The sequence below is a fragment of the Caretta caretta genome, chromosome 6, assembly GCF_965140235.1.
Source record: "Caretta caretta isolate rCarCar2 chromosome 6, rCarCar1.hap1, whole genome shotgun sequence".
Classification (NCBI taxonomy): Eukaryota; Metazoa; Chordata; order Testudines; family Cheloniidae; genus Caretta; species Caretta caretta.
Genome location: NC_134211.1, coordinates 44,622,598 through 44,647,297, shown reverse-complemented (window position 1 = coordinate 44,647,297; position 24,700 = coordinate 44,622,598). Strand labels below are relative to the sequence as shown.

The following is a 24,700-nucleotide window of genomic DNA, read 5'->3' as shown; positions in this document are numbered from 1 at the left end:
CCCTAAGGGATATTCAGTGAGAGTTGGAAGCTCCTTTGGAAATGCCACATCTTGAGTCTTAATCCTGAACTCCTTATTCAGGCAAAAGCATCTTGCAAGCCAATGGCAGTTTTTGCCTAAAAGAGACATTCAGGACTAACATGCTGTTGACAGCCATTAGTAAGCTGGGATCTGTTTATCACTGAAACCCTTAAAATCTCTTTTATTGTAACTATTGTCTATATTCATTTTGCTTTCGCAGTCCTCCACAAGCAGCCCAGAGAAGTGTGCCTTTGTTTGCTGGAACTTGGAAGGATTGCAGCCAGGTAGGTGAAAATATTTAGAGAATTAAAAAATATTTACATTTTGACAGCAGTGGCTACTGAGAGACTTACTATCTCAGTGCATCTTCATGTTTAACATTTACACTGGCCAGGGTCAAGGCAAACACCCACTGATAGTTACACAAGAACGTCTTGTGGGCAGTTGTTCAAACAATATAATCAAACTTCCCTTAATATAGCAATAAGATTTTTCTGCTGTCTTCATACTACAAGGAGGATCTTGGGGCAAACTGATATGAAAAGAAGTTTAACAACTTTACTTAAAAAAATCCTGTTCTAATTTTAAATTCTTACTCCTTATAATCATGTTGTCTCTGTAAATAATCAAAACTCGTTTCTCTCTAAATCTTCTATATTAGCATCTAACCCTGATCCCACTGAAGTCAATTAAAGTGTTCCCACTGACATCAGTGGGGGTAGAATCTGCCTTCAGATAACCCAGATCTGATTTTATTTACTCTGGCTGTAACCTCATTGACTTCAGTGGCGTTATTCCTGATTTGCACCAATCTAAGATAAGAATCAAGCTCAGAAATTGAATCTTCCTCTGTTGGATGTTTATGGCCAGACATGGTACTCAAGAAAGGTTTCAACAGTCTCTGCTACTAGGAGAGCTATTGCTCTTGCTAGTTTCAGTCTATGTTTTATTCTTAGAGTTCATATTGTGATATTCTTACATAGTCACAGTGAACTGTAGTCCCTTACATGAAATCAAAGGGGCTACTTTTGGAGTAAGGTATTTTCAATGTTAGTAAGGATGTCACAAGCTAGTCCTAGGGCATTATAACTCAACAAGGTATTATTCTTTGTTTTTAAGAAAAAGTTTGCTTTAAATGCATTCATATCTTGGGAAGCAACTTCACTAAATTGTTCCCTCTCAAAACTTAAGTTCCCTCACTTAAGTTTGTATATCCTGGGTTTTCCCATTTGTACTCTTTCCAGGGCCGGCCCAGAACATTTTGGCACCTGAGGCAGGAAGCTCAAATGATGGCTCCATGCTTTGGGCCAAAACTTTGAAAGGTCTCACTTCTGCCTTCTCCTGTTCTACTCCTCTCATGGTACTGCTCTGCTACCTACCTCAATAAAGGAGAACTAACACTTAAAATTTTTGAACAAGGCATTTTAAGTTAACACTTAACTTTCAAATGCCTGAACAGCAAATGGAACTTTTCTTGTCTGCATAGTAAACACTGACATTTTTATCTGTTTGAATAATCAAGTTGTGCTTTCCATGTCTTCTTGGTTGCAAAGATTTGAACTGCTTCCTGAAGCTCCACAATCTGGGCCAGCTCATGCTCTATTGAGATGGTTGCAAGGCCAACCAGCCTCTCCTATGTCATTGTGGAGCGTAGATGTGTTTATATTAACTTCAGCTTGGAGAAGCTGCATTCTCCACTGGCAACTGTTACAGGAAGTGTTAGAAGTATGTGCAGAGCAACAAAAGCATTTGGAAAGAGGGTGGTCATCTTATTTGTGAACCTATATTCCAGAACAGCCTTTGGAGTTGATCCTGCTGAAATGTATCTTGAAAGGGCTTTCAGTTCATCACTTAAATCACTCGCATCAATATCATGCATGTCATCATTTGTCAACACTGTCTCTAGTGCCCTGCATTGCTGGTGTAGGTCTTCAGGTACAGTGAGGAGTTTTGGAATATCATACAACATCCCAAATATACTGCTATGTTCCTTAAGCTTTATGAAACGTTCAACTGACTGTATTGCACAATCTAGCACCTGGTTAAAGAATTCAACTTTGAATTGTTGTTTGGGGGTCTCTTATGGGATTATCCCGTGCCTCGTAATCAAAATGTCTTCTTCTTCGGTGACTCTTGTATTCTTGAATGGGTGGGAAAATAGCTTCAGTGTGAAGTCCTCTGTCAACTTCTGTGCACTCTTCAGAACGTTTTGAAATCCCTCATCTGACCGGTAAGACTGTAGGTATGACTTTGCTTTGTCCAGTTGTTCCATTGCTCCAGATATATCAAGGACAACACCTTGGAGTCTCTTGCTTACCACATTTATTTCAAACAGTATGTCATGCCACAACACTAAGCCACACAGAAATTTGAAGTTATGTATGTTTCTGGTGATTCCATTTCCCTCTGCCACTGTTTTGCCCCGAACAGTTCCTATCATAGCATTATCCTCATAATGGCAACTATGGCATCATCTGTCTTCCCAAGTTGGTGTTTGATAGGCTTTATCACCTCCACTCGACTTTCCCCATTGTGTGGCACTCAGTGGTTACGGTGTCAGAGAGGGTGTTCCCAGATGTTGCTTCAAAATTTGCCATCAATGAGTTGATGCAAAGAATAATACATAGATGCTTTGAATTTCATTAAAAAATTCAGCAACCTCACTAGAAGCTGATGCTGCATCACTGAACACCAAGTTCAATGAATGAGAACTGCATGGGACAAAAAAAGCTTGAGGGTTTAACTCTCAGATCCGTGTCTGCACTCCTCTGTTCTTTCCTCTCATGTTGGCACCATTATCGTAGCCCTGACCTCTCATGTCAGCTATCACAATTCCCATATCTTCCAGCTTTTTAAGAAGCACATTTGTCATACCAGCTCCTGTAGTATCACCAATGTCAATAAATTATAGAAAATGCTCTGACAGTCACCATTGCAGAGACATTTTCACTACGTTCTGTTGTTGTTAGAAAACACACCATTAAAGTAATTTGTTCTATATGGCAGATGTCAGGTGTGCAGTCCAGAACAACAGAGTAATATCTTGCTGACTTCAGATCTGCCACAATCTTCTGTTTGACTTTTGTTGCCAGTAACTATATGATCTCATTTTGAATTGTTTTTCCAAGGTAGTGGTGTGTGTACATTTCTGGGGTGGTGACTTTTCTTAGATGCTCCTGGAGTACGGTATCAAACTCAGACATCAGCTCCATAATTTTAAGGAAGTTTCCATTGTTTGGCACAGCCAGCTTATCTGAAGTGCCACACAGAGCTAGGTTTTGGGTAGCAAGCATTCTCACAATGGCAATGAGCCTTTTCAGTCCATTTTGCCAGTAAAGAGACTCTGATGCAATCTTCTCTTGATGCTGATCATCTATGGTGGCCTTTAACCTTAGTCTCATCTCAAGCTCTTTCCACCTATGGAATGCTCTCTGGTGATTTCCTGCCTTCTCATGGCATGCCAGATTTCTAGCCAGATTTTTCCAGTCCTTTGTTCCTGTAGAATCCAATGTGGCTGGAACATTAGACTGGAAGAGTTTGCAACAAAAATAGTATGCAGCATTCTGGGTTTTTGAGTACATAAGCCATGGCCTCCCCACTTTGTCACCATTGGGGATTTCACGCCAGTAATGTGTTGGATGGAAACTTCTATTTTCATTGTCTTTGGGGAACAAAGTTTTTCACTTGCTGTGGCCCATGCAGTACAAGGAAGTCCCTCAGGCTACTGCTCAAGTGGGTCCACAGTCCTGGATCATCTCAACTTAAAGAACTAAACTCAGCAGCAGCTTTTTCTTGCGCCTCTACCACACTCTTCTCTGATCTACACTTTTCTTCAGGCACCTGCATGGTTACATCCATTTGAGAGGGAGATATGGATGCCGCAGTCGCTGCAAGGTCACCTGCACTCTGACTAACTGGAAGATCAGGCATCTCCTCACCACTCACATCCTCACTGGGGCCGGAAGGCTCACTGTGAACATTTGTGTCTATGTATCTCAGGAGTGCTCCTTCCTGCTTAGATAGAAAACCTTCCTTTGCTTTCTTTCTTTTTCCGAATGCTGCCCCAGGGGGCGTTTTCTTCTTTAACTCATGACTGCTGTTCTGTGCCAGCTATAGTGGCTCTCAACACTCAATTGAAGGGGACAAATAAGCAGGCTGGTAGCAGGGCCTTAGTGAGGGAAGATATCAGCCTCTTAAGGGCCTAACTAGCTCTTACTAGTTCAGTTGACTGCCTGTTCCCCTCAAGTGGGTTCAGAGAAGCAGCAGGAAACAGGAAGCTCCCTGAGAAGCTGGTGTTAATCAGTCCAGGCTCCTGGGGGTGCTAATGAGGTACATAAGAGGCTCCTCCTTCTCTCTCTCCCTGCAGCTCCTGCTGCTTTCTGTTATTCCCTCTCACCTTTTCTCCTGCCTGCCTGTTATGTCTCTTGTGCCCTCCTTCCTCCAGCACAGCACTCCACCATCTCTGTGCATCTACAGCAGAGAGAATACACATGCACCAGCAGCAGATACAATTTTCTACACTCTGGGTCCTAGAGGAGCCTGCCCCCCTGCCCCATAGTCTGGCACCTGAGGCGGCCTCCTCAGTTCACCTCATGGTAAGGCCAGCCCTGACTCTTTCATAGCAGGGTATCCCTTAGGTGTAAAAACCAAATTCCAGGCCATATAGTGCTATCACTTATTAAGCACAACTTCACTTTTTTTTTTTAAATGACTATGCCTGTTTATTTTGGTTTATAAAAGATACCCTCCATTTCATCATTCCATGCAGTCAATGGGAATTTAATGTTAAAAAAAAAAAAGTATCAAGATACGGTGTAAAGAGAGTCTCTCTCTGCAGTCTCCCTTTAATACAGGCCACAACCTCCTAATCCTTGCAGTGGACCCCACCTTGTGGGCCTGCTTACTTTGTTTACGGGGGGGGGGGGAAACAAAAGTTCAGATTCAACACAAAATAAGGCCCTTCCCGGGATCCATAAAAAAGCAGAAATGTTCATGGCACCACCTTACTTCAGGGGTACTTACTTTGTTGGAGTCCTTAGAGCTGGGTAGCCAAACCAGTCTTTCCCAATCAGGGTTGCCCCTGACTCTGGACTCCTCACAGAGCTGGGGGAGTTTCTTGCATGATGGTTACTCCTGCTGCACAGGAGCCACTCCTTTCTCAGGGCTTCCTCCCCTGCTGACTGCAGCTCCCTCCTTTTTAAAGCCCTGCTCCCTACCATGCATGATTGCCAGGGCTGGAAAGGTGAGGCTACTTTAGCACACAGAGCCTCCCAAGCCCCTTCCCTTTCAGTGCGGGGTTTATATACCCTGTCACATATGGCTCATATTTTAACCAACTTGGGAGCAGAATAACAGGCAACTCCTTCTTCCCGTTTTGACTTGTTTCTTTTCCTCCCCCCCTAAAAAATCCTATCCCGATATGGGATTTGCAAACTCTCCACAGCCTAGTAAGTTTTCAAGGTGCACAGAAAATGCTGGAAGGGGTAACATAACAGGGTTATATCATTTAAATGACAAGTATCTAATGGCGTTCTTGCTTTAAGTGTGCTAAAATCTGAGCTATGTGGGAGACGAGTGATGTGAATAGACTCTGTGTTTTGTATGTTGGCTGGATTTAAAAAAGAAAAAAGCATTCTAATAAACTGATCTCTGCTATAGCTATTGCTTTAAATTACCCATGAGGAACAATAAGATGTTAAACAGACATCTTTTTTGATTTTCAAAGCACTGTTCACCCTGAAGATCGAACTAACTGTACTAAAAGTCTGTGGGGCCTGCTTTTCAGAACAGGAATCTCAAAGATATAACATTAAAAAGGAGTTTCTACAGAGTCCTAAGGAATTAGGAAAGGAAGAGGCGCTGAGCAGTTATAAATACATTTTTCTTCCTCCTCCAAAAGCACAAGGAGGTGTTTGGGGAGATCATCATTAAAAGTCACCTATGGAATTCTCAAAACAATTTTCTCAGATTTCAGTGTTTAGGGCCTGATTGAACTCCCAGTCAAGCCAATTTGAATATGTCCACTGATTTGAATGGGAGTTGGATCAGGCCTTTACTGAGTGATAGATAGTACGGATGGTTTTGGGGTGGGTGGGGGACGAAAACCTTCCTATCACCCTATTAAACTGGCCTTCTTTCTAGAAACAAACCTTTTAAGGTTCTGTAAAGACTAGAGACTTTTTTTTTTCCAACGGTAACTGGAATATAGAGGAAATAGAGAGAAAAAAATCAGATTTCATTTAAAGAGGTGTAAATTTAGAGTAACTATTGACATCAGTATAATTACTCCAGACCATAATTGACAGCTGAATTTGTCTGCGGGAATTTCTCAGGAGATTTTCAGATTACTTATTTTGCTGACCAAGGGTCTGATTCCCCTTTTGCTTACATCAGTGTAACTCCATTGACTTCAGTGGAGCTACACTACTTTATATCTGTATTACTGAGAAGAGAAGCAGGTCCTAATCCAGGAGAGAGAGCCATTAAACTGCCTGACTTTTTTGATTTCTTATCAAAACAGAACCCGAACATTGGGCCATGTTGTGTCTTGGTAGCCTACAATGAGGGCAGAGCAAAGTCAGCCTTTTCCAGACAAAGGGTAGGCACAATCTGTCCTCTTCTAGTTTGCGCATCACTATCAGGTACATGTCATTGTGTAGGTGCTACCATTTAACTCACCATACATTATGGAAGCCTTCATTATTAGCAAACCATCTAAATAGTTTTCAGCGTGTTTATATTAGTGATATGTGCGCAGAGAGCTAGGCTAATACTGTACACCCACTCAGCAGAAAGATGGACCAACTCGACTTGATTGAGCTTTGTCACCATTTGTACAGAACACATCATCTCGCAAAGAGAGATACTGTTGCAAGTTACTGCTGGAGCTTGCATTTAAATGAACGAAAGTGAAATTTCAAAAATAGTAAAATTTTTGAGGAAATCATCTAAATAAATTAATAAACAAACAAACACCCTGCTGACAGTGGGTTGGTCTTTCATTAGAGAAGAGATTATTTGTATTTCAGGTTCTTGACAGACCTTCAGGGCCTGAGTCTGCTCCCACTGTAGTAATCTGTGGTCCCGATCTTGCAGCCTTTGCTCATGTGAGTAGTTCCAGTTGAAGTGTACTCATGAGACTTAGAAGTGCAAGATTAGGGACAGTGTTAGACAGAGGGTCAGCCCATTATCAGAAATTAAAATCTTGTTCTACATGTAAACAATGGCTAATCAGCTACTGGCCCCAATCAATAACTTTGCTGATTTTTCTCTTTTGTTCATATGATGGAAGTTAAAGCAGGAAACATGAATAAAGTGTATAAGACTCACAGGCTTTTCATTCAATAAATACAATGGGCCAAATTCTGTACTGACTGATCCCACATGAATGGATTGATAGTCCTTGTGAAAGATGGATGAATCCTATGGGGTAAAATGCAGTACTGACTTAGGCTATCCAGTTCCATTGCAATCAGTGGGATTGTGCAGGTCTGATTCATCTTTCACACCTTTGTAAAGTAGGAGTAGCTCCAGTGAAATAGTTGGAATTACACTGAGGTAAAATTGACATAGAGAGCAGAATCAATCTCACCACATGTGTAAATATGTCTTAAAGAATGTTTACATTCTGGAAAGTGAATTAGGTGCAAATATATCTGTGTGCTGCTTTTTTGGTGGTATGACATGCAATAGCTAAGCTTTCTGTTCTACAAAAAGAATTGGAATTCTTCCTACGTGGCTGTAAAACTATTTTTTTTTAAATCAGCCCCCAGATGTTTTTTGTTTGAAAATTATAGTCTGTTGAGAAGTTATATCTTTCTGCTATTGTACTTAATTTTTCCTTGGGAAAAATAGGAAGTGGTGCTCTTAGAAGTCTATCGGAGATCATTTTACAGTCTGATGCTGCTCTATTTGTAGTTATGGAGAAGGCAGGCTAGAAAGGAGTAGAGAAGGAAATTCCCAACATAGTTCTCAGTACAGGGCTTGTACCTTTTTTTGCATGGAAAGCCACTGTGAGAAGAGCAGAAGGATTTCTTTGTCGATTCAACCTTCTAATTAAGCTGTTTGATTGTGATGCAATACACGAAGAATATATGTTTAAATTTAATTTCAGCTGATTAATGGAAAGAAGTTTGTTAAAGTTATCTATAATAATTATACACTGTCTATTGTAATGATAGAAATCAGAGGTGAGTTAGATTCTGAAAAGCAGCAGAAGCAAAGAAGCAGCATTAATGCAAGTGGGAACGGTTTATTTGATGAGTAAGGCCTCATGCAGGTGTAGGCTTAGAGCCCAGGGGGAATTTAATGATTTACAGCATGTCAGCATCTGCAGACAGACAGGAAGTAAATGGATTGTATATAAGTGTTCGCTCCAATGTTGGCTGACTTTTCGTTAGGCAGACTGCACCAGTTAACAGCCAATACAAGCACAGATTTGATTTCTTAGTTTTCTGGGTATTAACTTACCTTGCAGCAGTGTGATTAGCTTGTAATTTGTAATGAAAAATGCAAGGGCCAATATATACACTTATGCCCTTTGCCTATATGACTTTAAGTTCTATGATAATGTTAGTCTTTAATACTTGGTATATTTTTGGTACAGAACTTTAGTGGCTGGGTCATCAGCTGGTGTAAATCAGCATAGTTCTGGATCTGGCCCTAGGGTTTTATATTACACAATACAATATGTATTTTCACTAAAAAATAGGTTTGATGTGAAAACCTATATTTAGCATGGTGGTCTTTAGCTAAAAGGAAATTATCATATAAAAAGATATTTTCTTTTCTTGTTCAGTTCAAAAAGAAAAAGATGGGGTGTAGTTCAGTGGTTAGTTCTGTGAAGTAGGCATCAGGATTCTGGGATTCTGTCTTAACTCTGCTACTCACTCCTTATATGACATTGGCCAAGTAACTTACAACCAAACTTGTAAGAGTAGCCACTGATTTTGGGTGCCTCCATTTTTTGAGTGCCAAACTTGAGACACTTTAAGATTTTCAGGAATTCACTTAAATTGGAACAGTGAGTACTGTGCAGTTTTTAAAAAACAACAACAAACCCCACAGATTCAAAGTTGGACTCCCAAAAATTGAGGTGCACAAAATCAGTGCCCACTCTTGAAAAAATTTGGCCTGAATTTATCTCCATTTACCCATCTGTAAACTGGGCATAATACCTATTACAGCGGGTTATGCTCAGGTTTAACAGATTAATTTTTTCTCATATAGATTTATTGTGAAAACTATTTAAGTTTTCATAATTTCTAGAAAAAGTCTGAGAGAATGATGAAATGCGAAGTAGATGTTCTCTGAACTGAACTCTCATATTAAACAATTTTGGGATGTGTCTATCACATACTGTGGCAGGGCAGGGGTATAAACCCTTTGGATGCCCTGCTAAAGGGGTGGCTCCTCCCCTGCTTCCCGGCAGAGCAGCCGGGTGCAGGGGCCCAGACACTCAGCAAGGAGCTCAGCTGCAGACCCTAACGAGGGCAGGCTCAGGGGAATCAGCTGAGCCAAGTAGAGCCAGCTGAGCTGGTGCCTGGGAGGAGATATAAGCCCAGGGAAAGGCTCAGTGAGGAGGCTAGCCAGGGGAGAAGCCAGAAGACCCAGGAGAGGGTCAGTGTGGGGATCGGTGTTGGAGGAATTGGGGCTGCACTAAGCACTGTAAATAAAGAGACACGGGTGAAACACCTGGAAGAGGGATTGGGACTCTTTCTTTGACCAGCCTAAGCACAGAGCACAGGGACAAGAGGGCGAGAACCTGTGCGCACCTTGTGGCACATACCAAATACCATATCACATATTTATAGATGTTTCTCTAACAAGCTGAAAACTAGTCCATTTGTTGTAAATTTGATTAAATGAGAGATGCTATTTTAATTTCATACTGCATATTTATGATACTGATAGCAGCTACAATAGTATATCATGTATTTATCCCTTCATTAGTGTGTTTAGCAATTCTGTGTTGCACAGCTGTATATGTATGAAGTTTATGCATCATGATCTATTAAAATATGAAAGCACTGGTAATTTGTTTGCATGTTTTCAAAAGGTTTGGTGTGGAACCTCCTGGGTTAATAAAGCTGGAGAAAGAGATTGAACAAGAGGAAATACTTTCAGCTCCTCTTCCGTCTCCTTCACCCTCCCCAACAAAATCTCCAGGGAAAAAGAGCACAGGAAAACTGTTGGATGATGCTGTAAGTGTGCTTGGGCAAGGCTTCTTATCATGAGATATCGACAAAAAAATAGACTAACATCTTCCTGACACATTCTGACATACACAGGACATAAGGGCCTGAGTTTGACATCTCACCACATTTAGAGGTCTAATGACAAGATTTGCAAGAGTCTACAATTAATATCATTTGTGACCACAAATATTTGCAGTTTGGAAAATTTTAGTGGATAATAGGAATCTTCAATTTGGCCCATCTTTGCAGTGCTGAAGTTCTTACTGAGGTCCAGGTCTGGCTGTCATTATTTTTATTTTATTTTATTTTTTTAAACTAGTTGTTGACTGAACTCTCATTTGGTGTTTTTTCTGAGGAAAGACTGAGAGATTTGTCCCTTACTGACTTGTACATATTTCTAACAAAACACTTCTGAGTTATTTGAGCCTCTTTTTATGCTCTCGGTCTGCCTGCCTCTTCTAGCATAAAACAAGTTCAAAACAGATTTTTTTCCTCACTATTACCAGGGAAAATACCTTACTTTACAATCCATTAAGCTCTTTACACGATACTGTAGTGATCATTTCTCAGTTACGCTCCACAAGAGGGGTTTACTTTGAAACAGCTGGAATCAGCTGAAAGAGACATTTTGAGGCAATGAAGAGGTTAACTAGGAAATTACAAATATATTCTATAAAAAGAAACAGTTACTATAGTAACTGCTATATCACATGGTAGATGTGCCACCTGGGAGTTACAAAGCGCTTCTTGAAAAACCTATGTGCCACTTTTGTGTTACAATGAGCAGATGGAATCTAATGTTCATTCTTTTAATGAAAAATGTATTTTTAAAATGTAAATAGGTTACATTTAACTTTTATATTTTGTGTCATCTTTAACTATGCAAACCCACTCATTGCTTCTCTCAGAGGATTGTGGAGAATGCAGGGATGTTTAGAATGGAAGAGATGACTGTATATCTCAGGGGAACAGAGAAGAAAGTATGAAGGCTGTCTCCAGCCATCTTCTTTAATTTAAAATGCAGTAGGGATAGAAAGGGTTGAATTTATCCAGTTAAATTCCTGATCCTCACTGTCCCCACACTATAAACTAATGGCAGCACTCATACAAAGCAGACACAAAAAATAAAACAGGGTTAAATTTTGCCCTCCACTTCCATATTTGATTTTTAAATTCCAGTCAATAATACTTCTATGCGCCTCAGGCAAGTGGGGTTGTGGAGGCAGCAATGGCAAATACAACAGTAAGGGCTCAATTATCCTCTGGTTTGTACCAGATTTACAGTGGTATAAATCAATTGGCTTTGATTCTCCCCAACGCTGAGCTGCTCTGTGCTACTTACCCAGAACAAAGCAACCCTAAAGGTGGCAGACCCAGCTACTGGAGGACTCCCGCTGCTCAGGTGAATCCTTGGCAGCATAGAGTTATCATAACAGGCCCTATACCACCTTTCTGCTGGTTTCTAGTATAAGGAGTGTCACCAGAGGGCATGGTTGGCATGTATCTATGTACAGGCGATCCCTTCCTGTTAGACCCTGGGGCCATGGGCAAGCTGATTTGGGGAGCATTTAGACGATCACTCTGGTATGCAGTCCCAAGATCCGAGGACATATATGTCCAGATATACCTTTTGCAGCTCCTGCAACCTACATTCGGTATGACCCATTGACTTCAGTAGAGTTACTCCTGTTTTAAGCGGATGGTAGAGGTCCTGAATATCTCAAGATTGGTTTGATATTCAACATCCTAGACCTAATACTCTTGATGCCAGTGTGAATGAGAGGAGAATTTCCACTGAAGTCACTGGAATTATTCTGGTGCTAAAACAAATAAGTGACCGGAAAATCAAGCCCAATGACCATTTTTAATGTGTTTAGTGCCAAGTATAATTTCAAGCTATGAAGTAAGTTTCACGACAATATTACTGCACATTTTTGAGTGAGGGTGGAATAATTCCCAGCAATTATTCCACAAGGGAAAAGGCCTGGTCAGATGGGAGCATTGGATCATTTTAGCAACAAGGTGGAAAGCCCTCAAATTAGGTGATAGAGGGTAAGTCAATTTTAAAAGTTCCTCTTCCTGCCCATCAGCTGACAAGATCAATTACAGAAAAATGTTAGTTAACTTGTTCACTTTTTACATCTATCCATATCCCCAATCACCTCCAACAAAAAGAAAGTTCCTTTGACGTGTTGAAATTTTCCCTCAAGTATAAAACCTAAATCCTAAAACCTCCTACTCTGTATAACAGATCTGTTCCTGTATTTTTGTCAGACAACCAAAATACCTAACAGAGCCCCAGTACATGACCCTGGCCTTTTTCCTGTCTAAGAAAGCGTTACTCAAACTTTCATCAGTAAGTTATTCTAACAGCTTTCTTTCTGTTCTCAGTCTCTTTTTATGGGGCCTTAGTTTACAAATTGGATCTGAAAAGGTCTGCTGAGTGTTATGTGAAGTGGACAAAACCTTTGGAAAGTGCGTCCTGCATTTTGTTTCATTTGACATCAATACGTTAGGTCAGCTTTCATCCAAGAGAAGGACAGTATGTGGAAATGATTGCCTTCATGCACTTGTCAGTGTTGTTTCTTAGTGGAAGTGCTACTTGAATGTCAAATTAGAGTTCACTCAACCAGATCTGCTCGTTGACATTGATGGTTATGCTACTTTAAGATCACCTAAAAGTTCAGAATATACATCCACTAAATATTAATGTCACTGGTTTCACATTCAAGGCTGAATTCTCAGTTGGAGCTGAAGTTTGGCTGATGTAAATGAGGAATAGGGCAAAAGTAACTTTCAGCAGCCCTTGTTCATCCCTGATCCCTGGGTTTTGGGGTCCATTTTTTACACCAGTAACTTAGAGAACCCTCAAGGCAACTCTAAATTACACCTGCCGATAACAGCTCCCAATTGACTAATGCAACATCAGGCAACCATGAGAGTGCAGCAGCACATCGTCTACCTCAGCCATGTCCCTGCACTGGTGAACATCTCAGAGCTGAGGCTAGGGGGAACATAAATGGCACCTTTCTCCCTGCAACTCTTCTGAATGGCACTGAGTTTAGCTTGGATCCTGGCTCATGATCAGTGAGCATAGTGTTTTACCCAGGTGTAAACGGATATGCAAGGTGAAGATTGTGGGAAATCAGGTCCTCTATCTCTGAGATAAAGCAGTGTTAATTATATTAGTAGGGAAGCCCTGCTGGAGAAATTACTGGGCAGCTTCCTTTTTGTGTATCAGATATACTCAGGACTCCAATACTTGGACTTCCTTTACTTTTCATCTGAGACTTGTAGGTGGATTTTAATTGTAAATCTACCCTCCAAAAACCAGTAGAGTTCAATTCCATTCACATACCATCAACTTCAGACTGACAAACTTTGGGCTAAGTTGATCACTCAGTTATGTAGTGTAATTCCATAGCAAACTGTGTGTCTGAGAGCATCACCGGCCTCTACTTTATCTTTCCACACCTGGGAATTCCCTTCTGACTTGGGAATCCCCACAACCTTGGATTTCACAGATGCTTTAAAAAACTGCTGCTGTATTTATTTTTCATTTTAATATTTTTAATAAGTAAGAATATAGATTTGTTTAATGTTACCATTTTATGTAATTGAAAATACATGTAGATTTCAAGAAGAAATTATGGCCCAATCCTTGGGCCCATCTGAACTCTGCCCATGACCCAAAGGGAGGACACATCATCTATGTTGTCATTACTGAGTGATGACAGAAGATGCTGATGCAAAAGATCCTTCTGCAGATATTTTAAGATCTATAGGGTCTTTCTTGTGGGTCCCCAGGCTATGTCAGAAACACTGCAGAATGAGAAAAAAACAGTGGCCCTGAAAAAGCTGTGATCACCGATTCGCCCCCCCCCCTTCACATGGCTTAACGTAAGAAGAGAGCCTGTGTTGCTAATATCTGAATGCTATATGAGGTTTATTACTATTTGATTCAAGGCTTTACCTGTACGAGAAGTGCCAAATCCTGAAGTCTTCGTTCAGTTTTTACTCATTCTTAATTCAGCAAAAAACACATTGAATACACTGGGATTGTTCCCTATGGACCACATAGAAATTTAGTATAGATTTCATGATTTTGCCCGTTAGTAGTAGCGATGGTATTGAAATCAATGTCTTAAAAAGTCACTCAATGCCATACTATTAAAAACATTAGAGTTGAGGGAAAAAAGAAGTAAGACAATTTCAGCAATAGCGCCTTAATTAAAAGCCTGAAGAGGTGTTAGGAAGAAGTCATTTGTCATGATGACAGAGAATAAATCAAGGGCATGACATTATGTTAACTACCCTTTTGAACAGTTTGCTGCAGGTACACTCTATTAAAGAGATACAATAATAACTTGTTTTTCAGGTCAAACACATTTCTGAAGATCCTCCTTGTAAATGCCCCAACAAATTCTGTGTGGAGCGTCTTTCACAAGGACGGTACAGAGTTGGAGAGAAGATCCTCTTTATTAGGGTAAAAAGTTTTCATTTTTCATGTTATGCAATGTTCCTTTTGGGGATCACTGATATCTGCCATCTGACAGCAACATTTTTTAATGCTTGGGCTGCTTCTTTCCAGGTTAAAATGGCACCACTGGTTAATGGAAGAAAATATTTTCTTTCTGACAAGTACAGATTCTCATCCACAGCACAATCGGGGAGATATAGTCCACAGGAGGGTGCAGGGGAAGGGGAAAGGGGTAGTTGGGTCGGAGAATTAATAACATGGTAGAGTCTTCTACTTCTAGGTCATTGATTCCATGCTGGCCATGATAAATGGTGACGAAGAATCTTCACAAATAGAGATGATGGTTTCTTATTTCCTGTTGGAATAGTATTCTTGTCGGAAAAGCCATCGTCCCACTTTGTGTTAATTGGTACCCTTCTTGACAGTCTCAGGAGAGAGATCAAAGACTGAATGAGAGTCTAAATTACTCTCCCATCCCTCCGTCCCATGGCTGACGTACATTGGTAGGGTAGCATCAGTAGAAGTCAGTGGGAGTCTTTTTAGACAAATGAATCCAATTGGAATCTTAGCTTTTGAACCTGCAAGCTAATATTTACTCCCTCACATTCTCAGTCCTGCATTCCTTGAGGTCGCAGTTCAGCAAAACACTAAAGGATATGCTTAACTCTAAGAAGATTTTTAAGTCCCATTGAAGTCAAGTGCATACTTAAGGGCTTTGCTAAATTGGAATGGACTTAAGCATGTGATTAAAGTTAAGCACACATTTAAGTGCATTGCTGAATAGGAGCCTGAAAACCCTTAATTAATTCAAAAGGAGTTCTGAGTCTACGCAAAATGAAAGATTGGGCTACAGATGGACTCTGCAAAGGAATTTTAATGTGATAAAGAAAGGAATTTATGTTTTATTGCCTCTGAAACTTCCTTTTAACTCTACAATATATTTAGGGCACTAAAACGATTACTTTTTAATCAGTTTGTGCAAAAGTTAATGTTAATCAGCCAAAGGCCATAGCTGTGCATTTATGCACCTAATGTATGGGGTTTTATAATTCACATTTCTAGTTTAATTTTTGTCCTCTATTCATTTCACAGTATCAAGTTTCACAAGTCACTGTTGTTCCCATTAAAAACACATTTTTAACAGTGGAAAATGAGTAACTGTAGTTTTTCAGCTGTACATTGAAAGTAGCCTTGTATAAAACTGGTGCTTTTTAGCCAGCTTGCACTTTTGATTTCTTCCTTTATTTTTAGTCTTAAATCACAAATCTTAAACCATTCTTAACCCTCTCTTTTTGATAAACTGTAAGTTTTCCTTCCAAAATTTTGTGTCACAAATTCCCCACTGCTGGCTTCTCTGTTATACAATTCATTCCAAGTCAGTGTTCCATTCCAAGTGTGCAAACAAAACACCCCTTTCATATCACGCTTCTGCATTCCAGGTAGAATTGTGCCAAAAAAATCTAACTATGATATGGATTAGACATCAAACTACAGTATTAGGGCCAGATCCTGCTCTATTAATGTCATTAGAAATTTTGCCATTGACTTCAGTGGAAGTAGGCTTGAGCTGCTTGATCCACAGTTCAAAAATAAAGTACATTATAGTTTGGTTGCACTAGACTCTGTCTCATTAAGGAGCGTTCCACTGGGTTATAGTAATTCTTCACCAGCTTGTTTTAACCCTTCAAGCTATGGATTTTTCACATATACATTAATACATGCATTAGGCTTTTCTTTTGAACCCTTTATAAACTTTCTTACATATAGTAGAAATGCAGGTAGAGAGATGCTTAACTGACATTTAATTTCAGTGGTCATTTGGCACCATCTCCTGATGTTGCTGGGGATAATTTTTCCTTCTGTCCCATCTGTTCCATTTATGACATAGGTTGTTTCCCTGGACACTGCCATCAACTGTCCCCTTGCATATAAAGTAACCGACTAAAGGATTTGGATGAAATTTCTAGATTAGTTTGGTTCAGCAACAATATTATCTGGATTTATGGCTCTTCAATTAGAGCCCAGTGGAAGAAATTCCACTGACTTCAATGGGACAAGGGTTAGGGTCTTATATGGTGAAATTGTTTACTGATGGCTTGGCTTCTGGACTGGAATCTGTGGCTCTGGGGCAGTTCACCTCAGAGCAGGGACCTCAAGGCTTTCCCTTTTGTGGACAAAATCAAACTTTGAAATACTGAAATCCTCTGCAGATCAGAACTACCTTTCTGCACAAAGTGGAGAGCTGCTCTGCTGGGCTTGATTTATGCTGTGGAGATGCCTGAAGTTATAGAATATAGCTCTTAACTGGCTCTTTGTTCTGCTCTGCCATCCTGGATCTAACTTTTCACTGACTTGCATCAGATACTAGGGTAACATTTTCAAAAGTGCTTAAGTGACTTAAGAAATTCAATGGGAGCTAGGCACTAAGTCACTTAGGTGTTTTCATAAATTCCACTAGGTGCCTATCTGCATCTTTAGACACCAGAATACCTTTGTAAATCTGGCCTCACTGTCCAAGTCACTTTAAAAAGTGGGACTTAGGCTTTTAAGTCACTTAAGCACTTTTGAAAATTTTACCCATGGGCTAAAGTTCACCTGCTCCTGTAATCTGGCTGAGTGTACCTCTACTTGTTACTTTTGCCTGCCCACTTTTAGATGTCACCCACCTCCTGGGGCACCTAGACACCATTGTGTGTGAAACTTTGAAGTAAGAAGATAGGCTATGTCTATATTTAGGGTGGTGTGTACAGTGCAGGCACTACATGTGAAAGGCAGACTACATCCACACTTGTCACTGCAGTGTGTAGCTATATGCCACACTGAAAGGTTGGGCAGTGGGGAAAGGCTTTGGTGGGGGAGGCGGTGGGACATTACACTGCTAAAAATAGCAGTGTAGACATGAGAAGCATTTATTTGGCATTTAGTGGGCTGCATAGGGTATATACTCTACTTGCTTAACCCATACCTTACAGTTCACACTGGTATTTATAGCCATGCTAGCTGGGAGTGTAGTGTCTGTACTCTACACTCCACCGTATATGTAGATGTAACCATAGATCATGTCTGAGAACTTATAAACACTTTGGTTTAATGGTACTACTATTATTGCTTGGTCATGGTAGAATTACATTATGGCCACATTAATACCGTTGTGTTCATTATAAATGCAATTATACTGTAACTACAGTAGATGAGTTCAAGATTATGGGACACAAAAGAAAATGCTAATGAGTATTTAATGAAGTTATTCCTCTGCAATAAATTCCTCTTCCGTTCTGGATCCACAACTTTTTTAATGGACACATTAAGAATACTTCCCTTATTTCATTTCTGTAAGGATTTATGCTGCTATTTTAAAAGCAAGTTACAACCCCACTGTGACAAAGTTCCTCCTCTTCCTTGGTGGGTCCTGCGCTTATTGGCAGATTTGCTCACCTCAGAGGTTCATGGCAGCCCTCAGTTTGGCCACTTCCAGGGCTCAAATCTGCCATTCACACAGTTAGCCTCATCACTGACCAGCATGGGGAAAAGGAAGAAGAACAATCCCCACAGTCTCTGCTGATCCACCTAGTGGATCGGGGAACAGGCTAGAGACCTTCCCCTCTGGTGGAACCCACAGACCAGGTCAACTCCTCCGGTATCAAATAGGGAGTTGGGGGGATGGAGGGATGGGGGGAACCCGGGCCCACCCTCTACTCCGGGTTCCAGCCCAGGGCCCTGTGGATTGCAGCTGTCTACAGTGGCTCCTGTAACAGCTGCATTACAGCTACAACTCCCTGGGCTACTTCCCCAGGGCCTCCTCTCAACACCTTCTTTATTCTCACCACAGGACCTTCCTCCTGATGTCTGATAATGCTTATACTCCTCAGTCCTCCAGCAGCACGTCCTCTCACTCCCAGCTCCTTACGCACACCTCACTAACTGGAGTGAGAACCTTTTTAAACCAGGTGTCCTGATTAGCCTTAATTAATTTTAGAAAGTTCCTGAGTGTTCTGGAATAGTCCCTGTTATTTTACCCAGGGAAAAGGGACCTGCTTAACCTGGAACTAATGTATCTACCTTCGACCACTCTTTTGTAGCCATCTGGCCTGACCCTGTCACATTACCAATGAAAAACAAACCTAGCAGAACACAACCCTCATGTGCAATTTACCCAAAATTAATATTTGAAAGCCTGGAATATTTATCACAGAAAAAAATTCTCCTTGGAATAAAAAAGAAAACAAAAATACAATGAACCCAATCCTTCACAAGAATAATCTTCTCTCAAGTGAGTTGTTCTACTGAAACAAACAGGACTACTTTCCTCAGTGAATATTACTCTCAGGAGCAAGGATTTATAGGATCAGGCATTAAATCTGTTTTTTTGGTATTCAGCAGAGTGTATTTACATGTGATATAAAAAGAGAGCAAAATGTGTAACAAGCAATATTAAAGCAAAATGAAAATCTTTATTTAAAAATACGACAAGAACCTGTCTGACAATATAGTATAGCTAAGGTTTGTTTCCCCATTCCAGTTTCTTGAGATTGGAAATTAACAGATTGGATTTCAGACCCTGCTTAAACTGAGCATGCCTTCCATGAAGTGAACATGAAAGCTTAAACACTGAAAACACTTGTATTTTAATTGAGAATTGCATCTTCTCTTTATTTTGTTCTTCCTTAATTCACTTATGTGGTGTTTGCCGGCTAGGCTGGAGTAGATAACTGTAAAGGCTGCTTAAATGCTGGTAACAGAAGCTGCATTTTATAATAATGCATGCTAATTACTTGAATTAAAATAAATGATGGTATCCAATTTAATAAGGTATAAATCTGATCCTTTGGTTTAGAGTTAACCCTCCCATATGCATATACCATGTACAGGAAACCACTTGCACATTAGCTCTGGGACTAGAGGGAGTAGATGACCCTGTTGAGGTCCCTTCCAGCCCTACATTTCTATGATTTTGCTCATTGTGTCCCATTCCCACCACTGTGTCACTAAGTGGTTTTGTGACACTCAGCTGTTCCTTAATATCCTCAATCCTTCAGCTAGAGTATTTAAACTGACAAAACATTTTTTTAAAAATAAATGGAATAATGAGATTATAACAGAAACATGATGAAAATTTTAAAATTTCACTAAAAGAAACCTTTCATAACTTGCCTTTTTAGATTTTGTTAGCATTAATTTGTTCAGGCCTGAGGTACTAAACCCCTCAATTTCCAATGAGGTCAATAACACTTCAGAGTGCTCATCTCCTCATAGAAAATACAATAGAATCTCAGAGTTACAAACACCTCAGAAATGGAGGATGTTCGTACTCTGAACAAAACGTTGTGATTATTTTTTCAAAAGTTTACAGCTGAACATTGACTTAATACAGCTTTGAAACTTTACTATACAGAAGGAATAGTTTCCTTCATTGTTTTAGTAGTTTACTTTTGTTAATACTAACAAAATCTAAAAAGGCAAGTTGTGAAAGGTTACTTCTAGTGAAATTTTAAAATTTTCCTCGTGTTTCTGTTATAATCTCATTATTCCATTTATTTAAAAAATGTTTTGTCAGTTTAAATACTATAGCTGTACTGTATTTGCTTTTTTGTGTCTCTCTTCTGTTGCCTGATTGCATACTTACGGTTCCAAATGAGGTGTGTGGTTGACTGGTCAGTTCATAACTCTGGTGTTCATAATTCTGAGGTTCTAATTTACTAAATGGATCTTTAATCTAGTGGAGAAAGGCATAGCAAAACCCAATGGCTGGAAGGTAAAGTCAGATAAATTCAAATTAGAAGTAAGGCATAGATTTTTAATGGTGAAGGTGATATAACCATGTGAACAGATTACCAACGGAAATGAATTCTCCATCTCTTGAAGTCTTCAAATCAAGATACCATTCTGGAAGATATATTTTAGTCAAACACAAGTTCTTGGGCTCAAAATAGGGGTAACTGGGTGACCTTCTATGGCCTGTGCTATATAGGAAGTCAGACTAGATCAGTGGTTTTCAACCTTTTTTTCTGGGGACCCAGTTGAAGAAAATTGTTGATGCCTGTGACTCAACGGAGCTAGGGATGAGGGGTTCAGGGTGTGGGAGTGGGCTCAGGGCTGGGGCAGGAGGGTGGGGTGCTGGAGGGGGTCAGGGCTCTGGGCTGGGGGTGCAGGCTCTGGGGTGGGTTGGGGATGAGGGGGTTGGGGTGCATAAAGGGGTTCTGGGTTTGTGGGAGGCTCAGCGCTGGGCTAGGGGATTGGGGCACAGCGTTGGGGTGCGGACTTTCTGCGTGTCCTGGTACCGCAGACTGCACTGCTTCTGAAGTGGCCAGCAGCAGATCTGGCTTCTAGGCGGAGGCATGCAAGCGGCTCTGCGCAGCTCTCACCTGCAGACACCGTGCCCCCCCCCCAGCTCAGGTGCTCAGGGTGGGGGCAGCATGCAGAACCCCATGGCCCCCCTGCCTAGAAGCCAGACCTGCAACTGGTCTCTTCTAGGGCGCAGCACGGTTTCAGAACAGGTAGGCACTAGCCTGCCTTAGCTGGGCAGCACCACCGACGGGATTTTTAACGTCCCAGTGGGTGGAGCTGACCAGCGTGACCCAGTGCCTTACATGCCGCAACCCAGTAGTGGGTTACGACCCTAACTTTGAAAAATGGTGGAGTAGATGATCTAACGGTCCCTTCTGGCCTTAAAGTCTATGAATCTATGAAAGATGCTCCATATTTTGCAGGATCATCCCCTGCAAACCAAACGATGAGTAATACATGCTCTCTCATATACAATCACATTTTTATTTCTGTGTGCTTTTCTAATACTTATATTCTTCAGTATTCTATTCTAGTAGTAATACCAAAGGATTTATCTACAACTAACTCAATGTATAAACCCATGCACAGAACATCACTATAGTTTGGTTGCTATGGAAACAGAGCCTGGGCATTTTCTTTTGGGATTCATATGGAAAGGGGCACCAGTATATCTCTGTGTGTGCATATGATTAGTCTCTAAACAGTAATCTAGTATACACTTCTGCCCCTTCATGGAGAGAAGAATGTGTTGTTTTATATTTATTTACATCCACCCAGGGAAATCATCACGGAATTAACCATGAGAAATAAGATAATATGGACATTTTGTGGGGGGACATTTGCTAAGCACAAATTATGCTGAAACTGCCATGATCCCAAATATTTTGTGCTACCATTCGGACCCAGAGATGCATACACAGCTATATTCACAGTTTTCCCATGATATGCTTATTATGCCTGGATTTGCCTCCAGCCTATCTTTGGTTGTTCTAACTTTCTTCCTTACCCTCAACACCACAGCAGCTGTTCTGCCTCTCCTGAGCCCAACATCCTCATCTTCTAAATTCTATACCCTCTTATTTGCCACTTCCTCTTTTGCTATGTCTGTGACCCATAACCCCATCCTGGGGACTTCCTCTATGGCTGACCTACTTCCAGCTTCTCAGCAAAGGCATCATGTCAAAAAAAAGTGGGGAAGGGGAGACTTCTTTTTGTTTTTATAGCATTGTTTGTTCCTCTGAACTAATACAGTTGGTCCATTTTTTCTTTGAGGATAGGGAACCACCTCAATTTAAAGAGTTGAGAGGACACCTGGGAAAAAGAGACCATTTTCCCATATAAGGATTTTGGAAGTAAATTTCAAAATCAGATGATTCAGATGTTTTCAGAGAACTATCTACAATGACTCGAAGATCTTTTTCTTGAGTGGTAACAGCTAATTTAGACCCCATCATTTTGTATTTACAGTTGGGATTATGTTTTCCATTGTGCATTACTTTACATTTGTCAACACTGAATTGCATCTGCTGTTTTGTTGCCCAGTCACCCAGCTTTGTGAATGCCTTTGTAACTCATCACAGTCAGCTTCAGAATTAACTATCTTGAATAATATTGTATCATCTATGAATTCTGCCCCCTCACTGTTTATCCCTTTTTCCAGATCATTTATGAGTATATGGAATAGCACTGGTTCCAGTACTGATTCTTGAGGACGATACTATTTACCCCTTTCCACTGTGAAAACTGACCATTTATTCCCATGCTTTATTTCCTGTCACTGATCCAGGACAGGACCTTCCTTCTTATCTCATGACTTCATACTTTGCTTAAAAGCCTTTGATGAGGTACCTCCTCAAAGGCCTTCTAAAAGTCCAAGTACACTATATCCACTGATTCACCCTAGTCCATATGTTCATTGACATCCTCATAGATTGGTGAGGCATGATTTCCCTTTATAAAAGCCATGTTGACTCTTCTCCAACATATTGTGTTCATCTATGTGTCTGATAGTTCTGTTCTTTACTATAATTTCAGCCAATTTGCATAGTACTAAAGTTAGGCTTACCAGCCTGTAATTGCCAGGATCACCTTGGGAGCCTTTTTGAAAAATGAGCATTACAGGATGTTCTCCTTCAAGAACTGTAATGCAGTTCTCTGGAAAGTTTATGTAAGTATAATTGGAAGTATCCATGGAAAATAGGGAATTTTCTTATGGTTCAGTGATACCATTTTGCTATGATAATATGCCCAGAATAACTGGAAATTGATTAAGTCTTGCTGTAGAAACACATTTTGCTTTAGGGATGAGACAGTAAGTGCTTTCCACAGTTTGGAGTTACTAACCCTGAGTGTTAGAAATGGGAACGCAGCTACCCATTGCTGTCGTGTTTTAAGGATGGAAAATGTTGAGCTTCAGATTTTCCTCCCAAAGCAATTGATGAAGTGAAGCATAGTGTGGACAGAATTCAAATCAGTCAAAGCAGAAACCTCTGTTTTATAGGCTTAGTGGTGAAATGTCTTATGGACTAAGTGAAGTTTACCTTTGGGCAACTGCTACATTGTGGTAACTTTTACTATTTGCACAATTGTTTAAGTTATGGTTTTCGGTGCATACAGATGTTTTGTACTACTAAGGGGTTATTTTCGTGCTGTAAACATAAATGACATTATTATTGTACAGCTGAGAGAAATTATTGATACCAGCAGAAGACTCATTTATTTCTACAGCAAACATGCCTCTGTGCGGTAGAAGCAATTCTCTCTACACATTCAGGACTCAGGCATAAAAATATTGTTTAACTGCAATCTCTATAGATTTATGGTCATGTTCTGGTTTTGAATGTTCTTAAAAGGACACATAGTTTATATTGTGATTTCCAGGGAGACTTAAAAGCTTTACATTTTAACATAAGAATAGTATTACTGTGTAATTAGAGCTGAATTGGCCAGTGGTTTGGCAATACAGTATGTAGGATTTAGATTGTTTGTGATGTGTGACATGGTCTTTCTGCTGCTGAAATAAAAGGAACACATCCAAATGCATTTTTTAGGGTTTTTTGTTTTACTTTGCCATTCCTTACAATACTTTTACAAACTCAAGAATAATTTTTCTTCCCTTACTGAGTCCTTTTCCATTTAGAAGTTATTCATTTTCTTTGTTTTTTCTCCCCTTGCTTGCAAATTATGCTGGTCTTATTCAGACAAATAACCCTATTGACTTCAATGGGACAAGACATTGCATCAGAGCCAGAAGTGCTAGAGCACTCCAGTGGAATACAGCCTTGTCATTTCTTTGGGGCAGAAATCATCTGACCAAATTCAGCTCTCCGATATCAATCTGGAATAATTCTGCTGAAAGCAATGGAGTTACTCCAGTTTACATTGGTACAAATGAGGATTTAAGGCATTAGTCTACTTTGCTAAGCACGGTTTATATTTACAGGGCTTTATAAGGGCCAAAATCTGATGGCCTTACTTACACTGAATAGTGTGTTATACTACAAGTAGACTCATTCCATCCAGTGGTACTAGTTACAGAGTAATACACTACTCGCCATGAATGAAGGCATCAGAATCTGTATTTGTTTTAATAATGTGTCGTCTTCTGGCTCTGAACAGCAGCAAACTGTCAAACCCGGTTCCCAGAGTGTCCTAACTTTGAGCCAAATCCTACTCAGCACATTCAGGAATGGGCAGTGTTTTCAATGGAGATACTTTG

At 40.3% G+C, this 24,700-nt stretch overlaps 1 protein-coding gene across 14 annotated transcripts in view; it reads left to right on the top strand.

Moving 5' to 3' along the window:
- GAS2 (growth arrest specific 2) overlaps positions 1-24,700 on the top strand; it is a 156,704-nt gene that overhangs the window by 93,924 nt on the left and 38,080 nt on the right. For 13 of the 14 annotated variants that reach the window (XM_075129457.1, XM_075129459.1, XM_075129456.1 and 10 more), the window contains 3 exons: positions 242-305; positions 10,079-10,223; positions 14,596-14,703. In XM_075129457.1, coding sequence (XP_074985558.1) covers positions 242-305; positions 10,079-10,223; positions 14,596-14,703 — 317 coding nt within the window. Of the gene's footprint in view, positions 1-241; positions 306-6,541; positions 6,620-10,078; positions 10,224-14,595; positions 14,704-24,700 lie in introns of those variants that run through there. The other variant, XR_012668918.1, reaches the window with a different exon arrangement.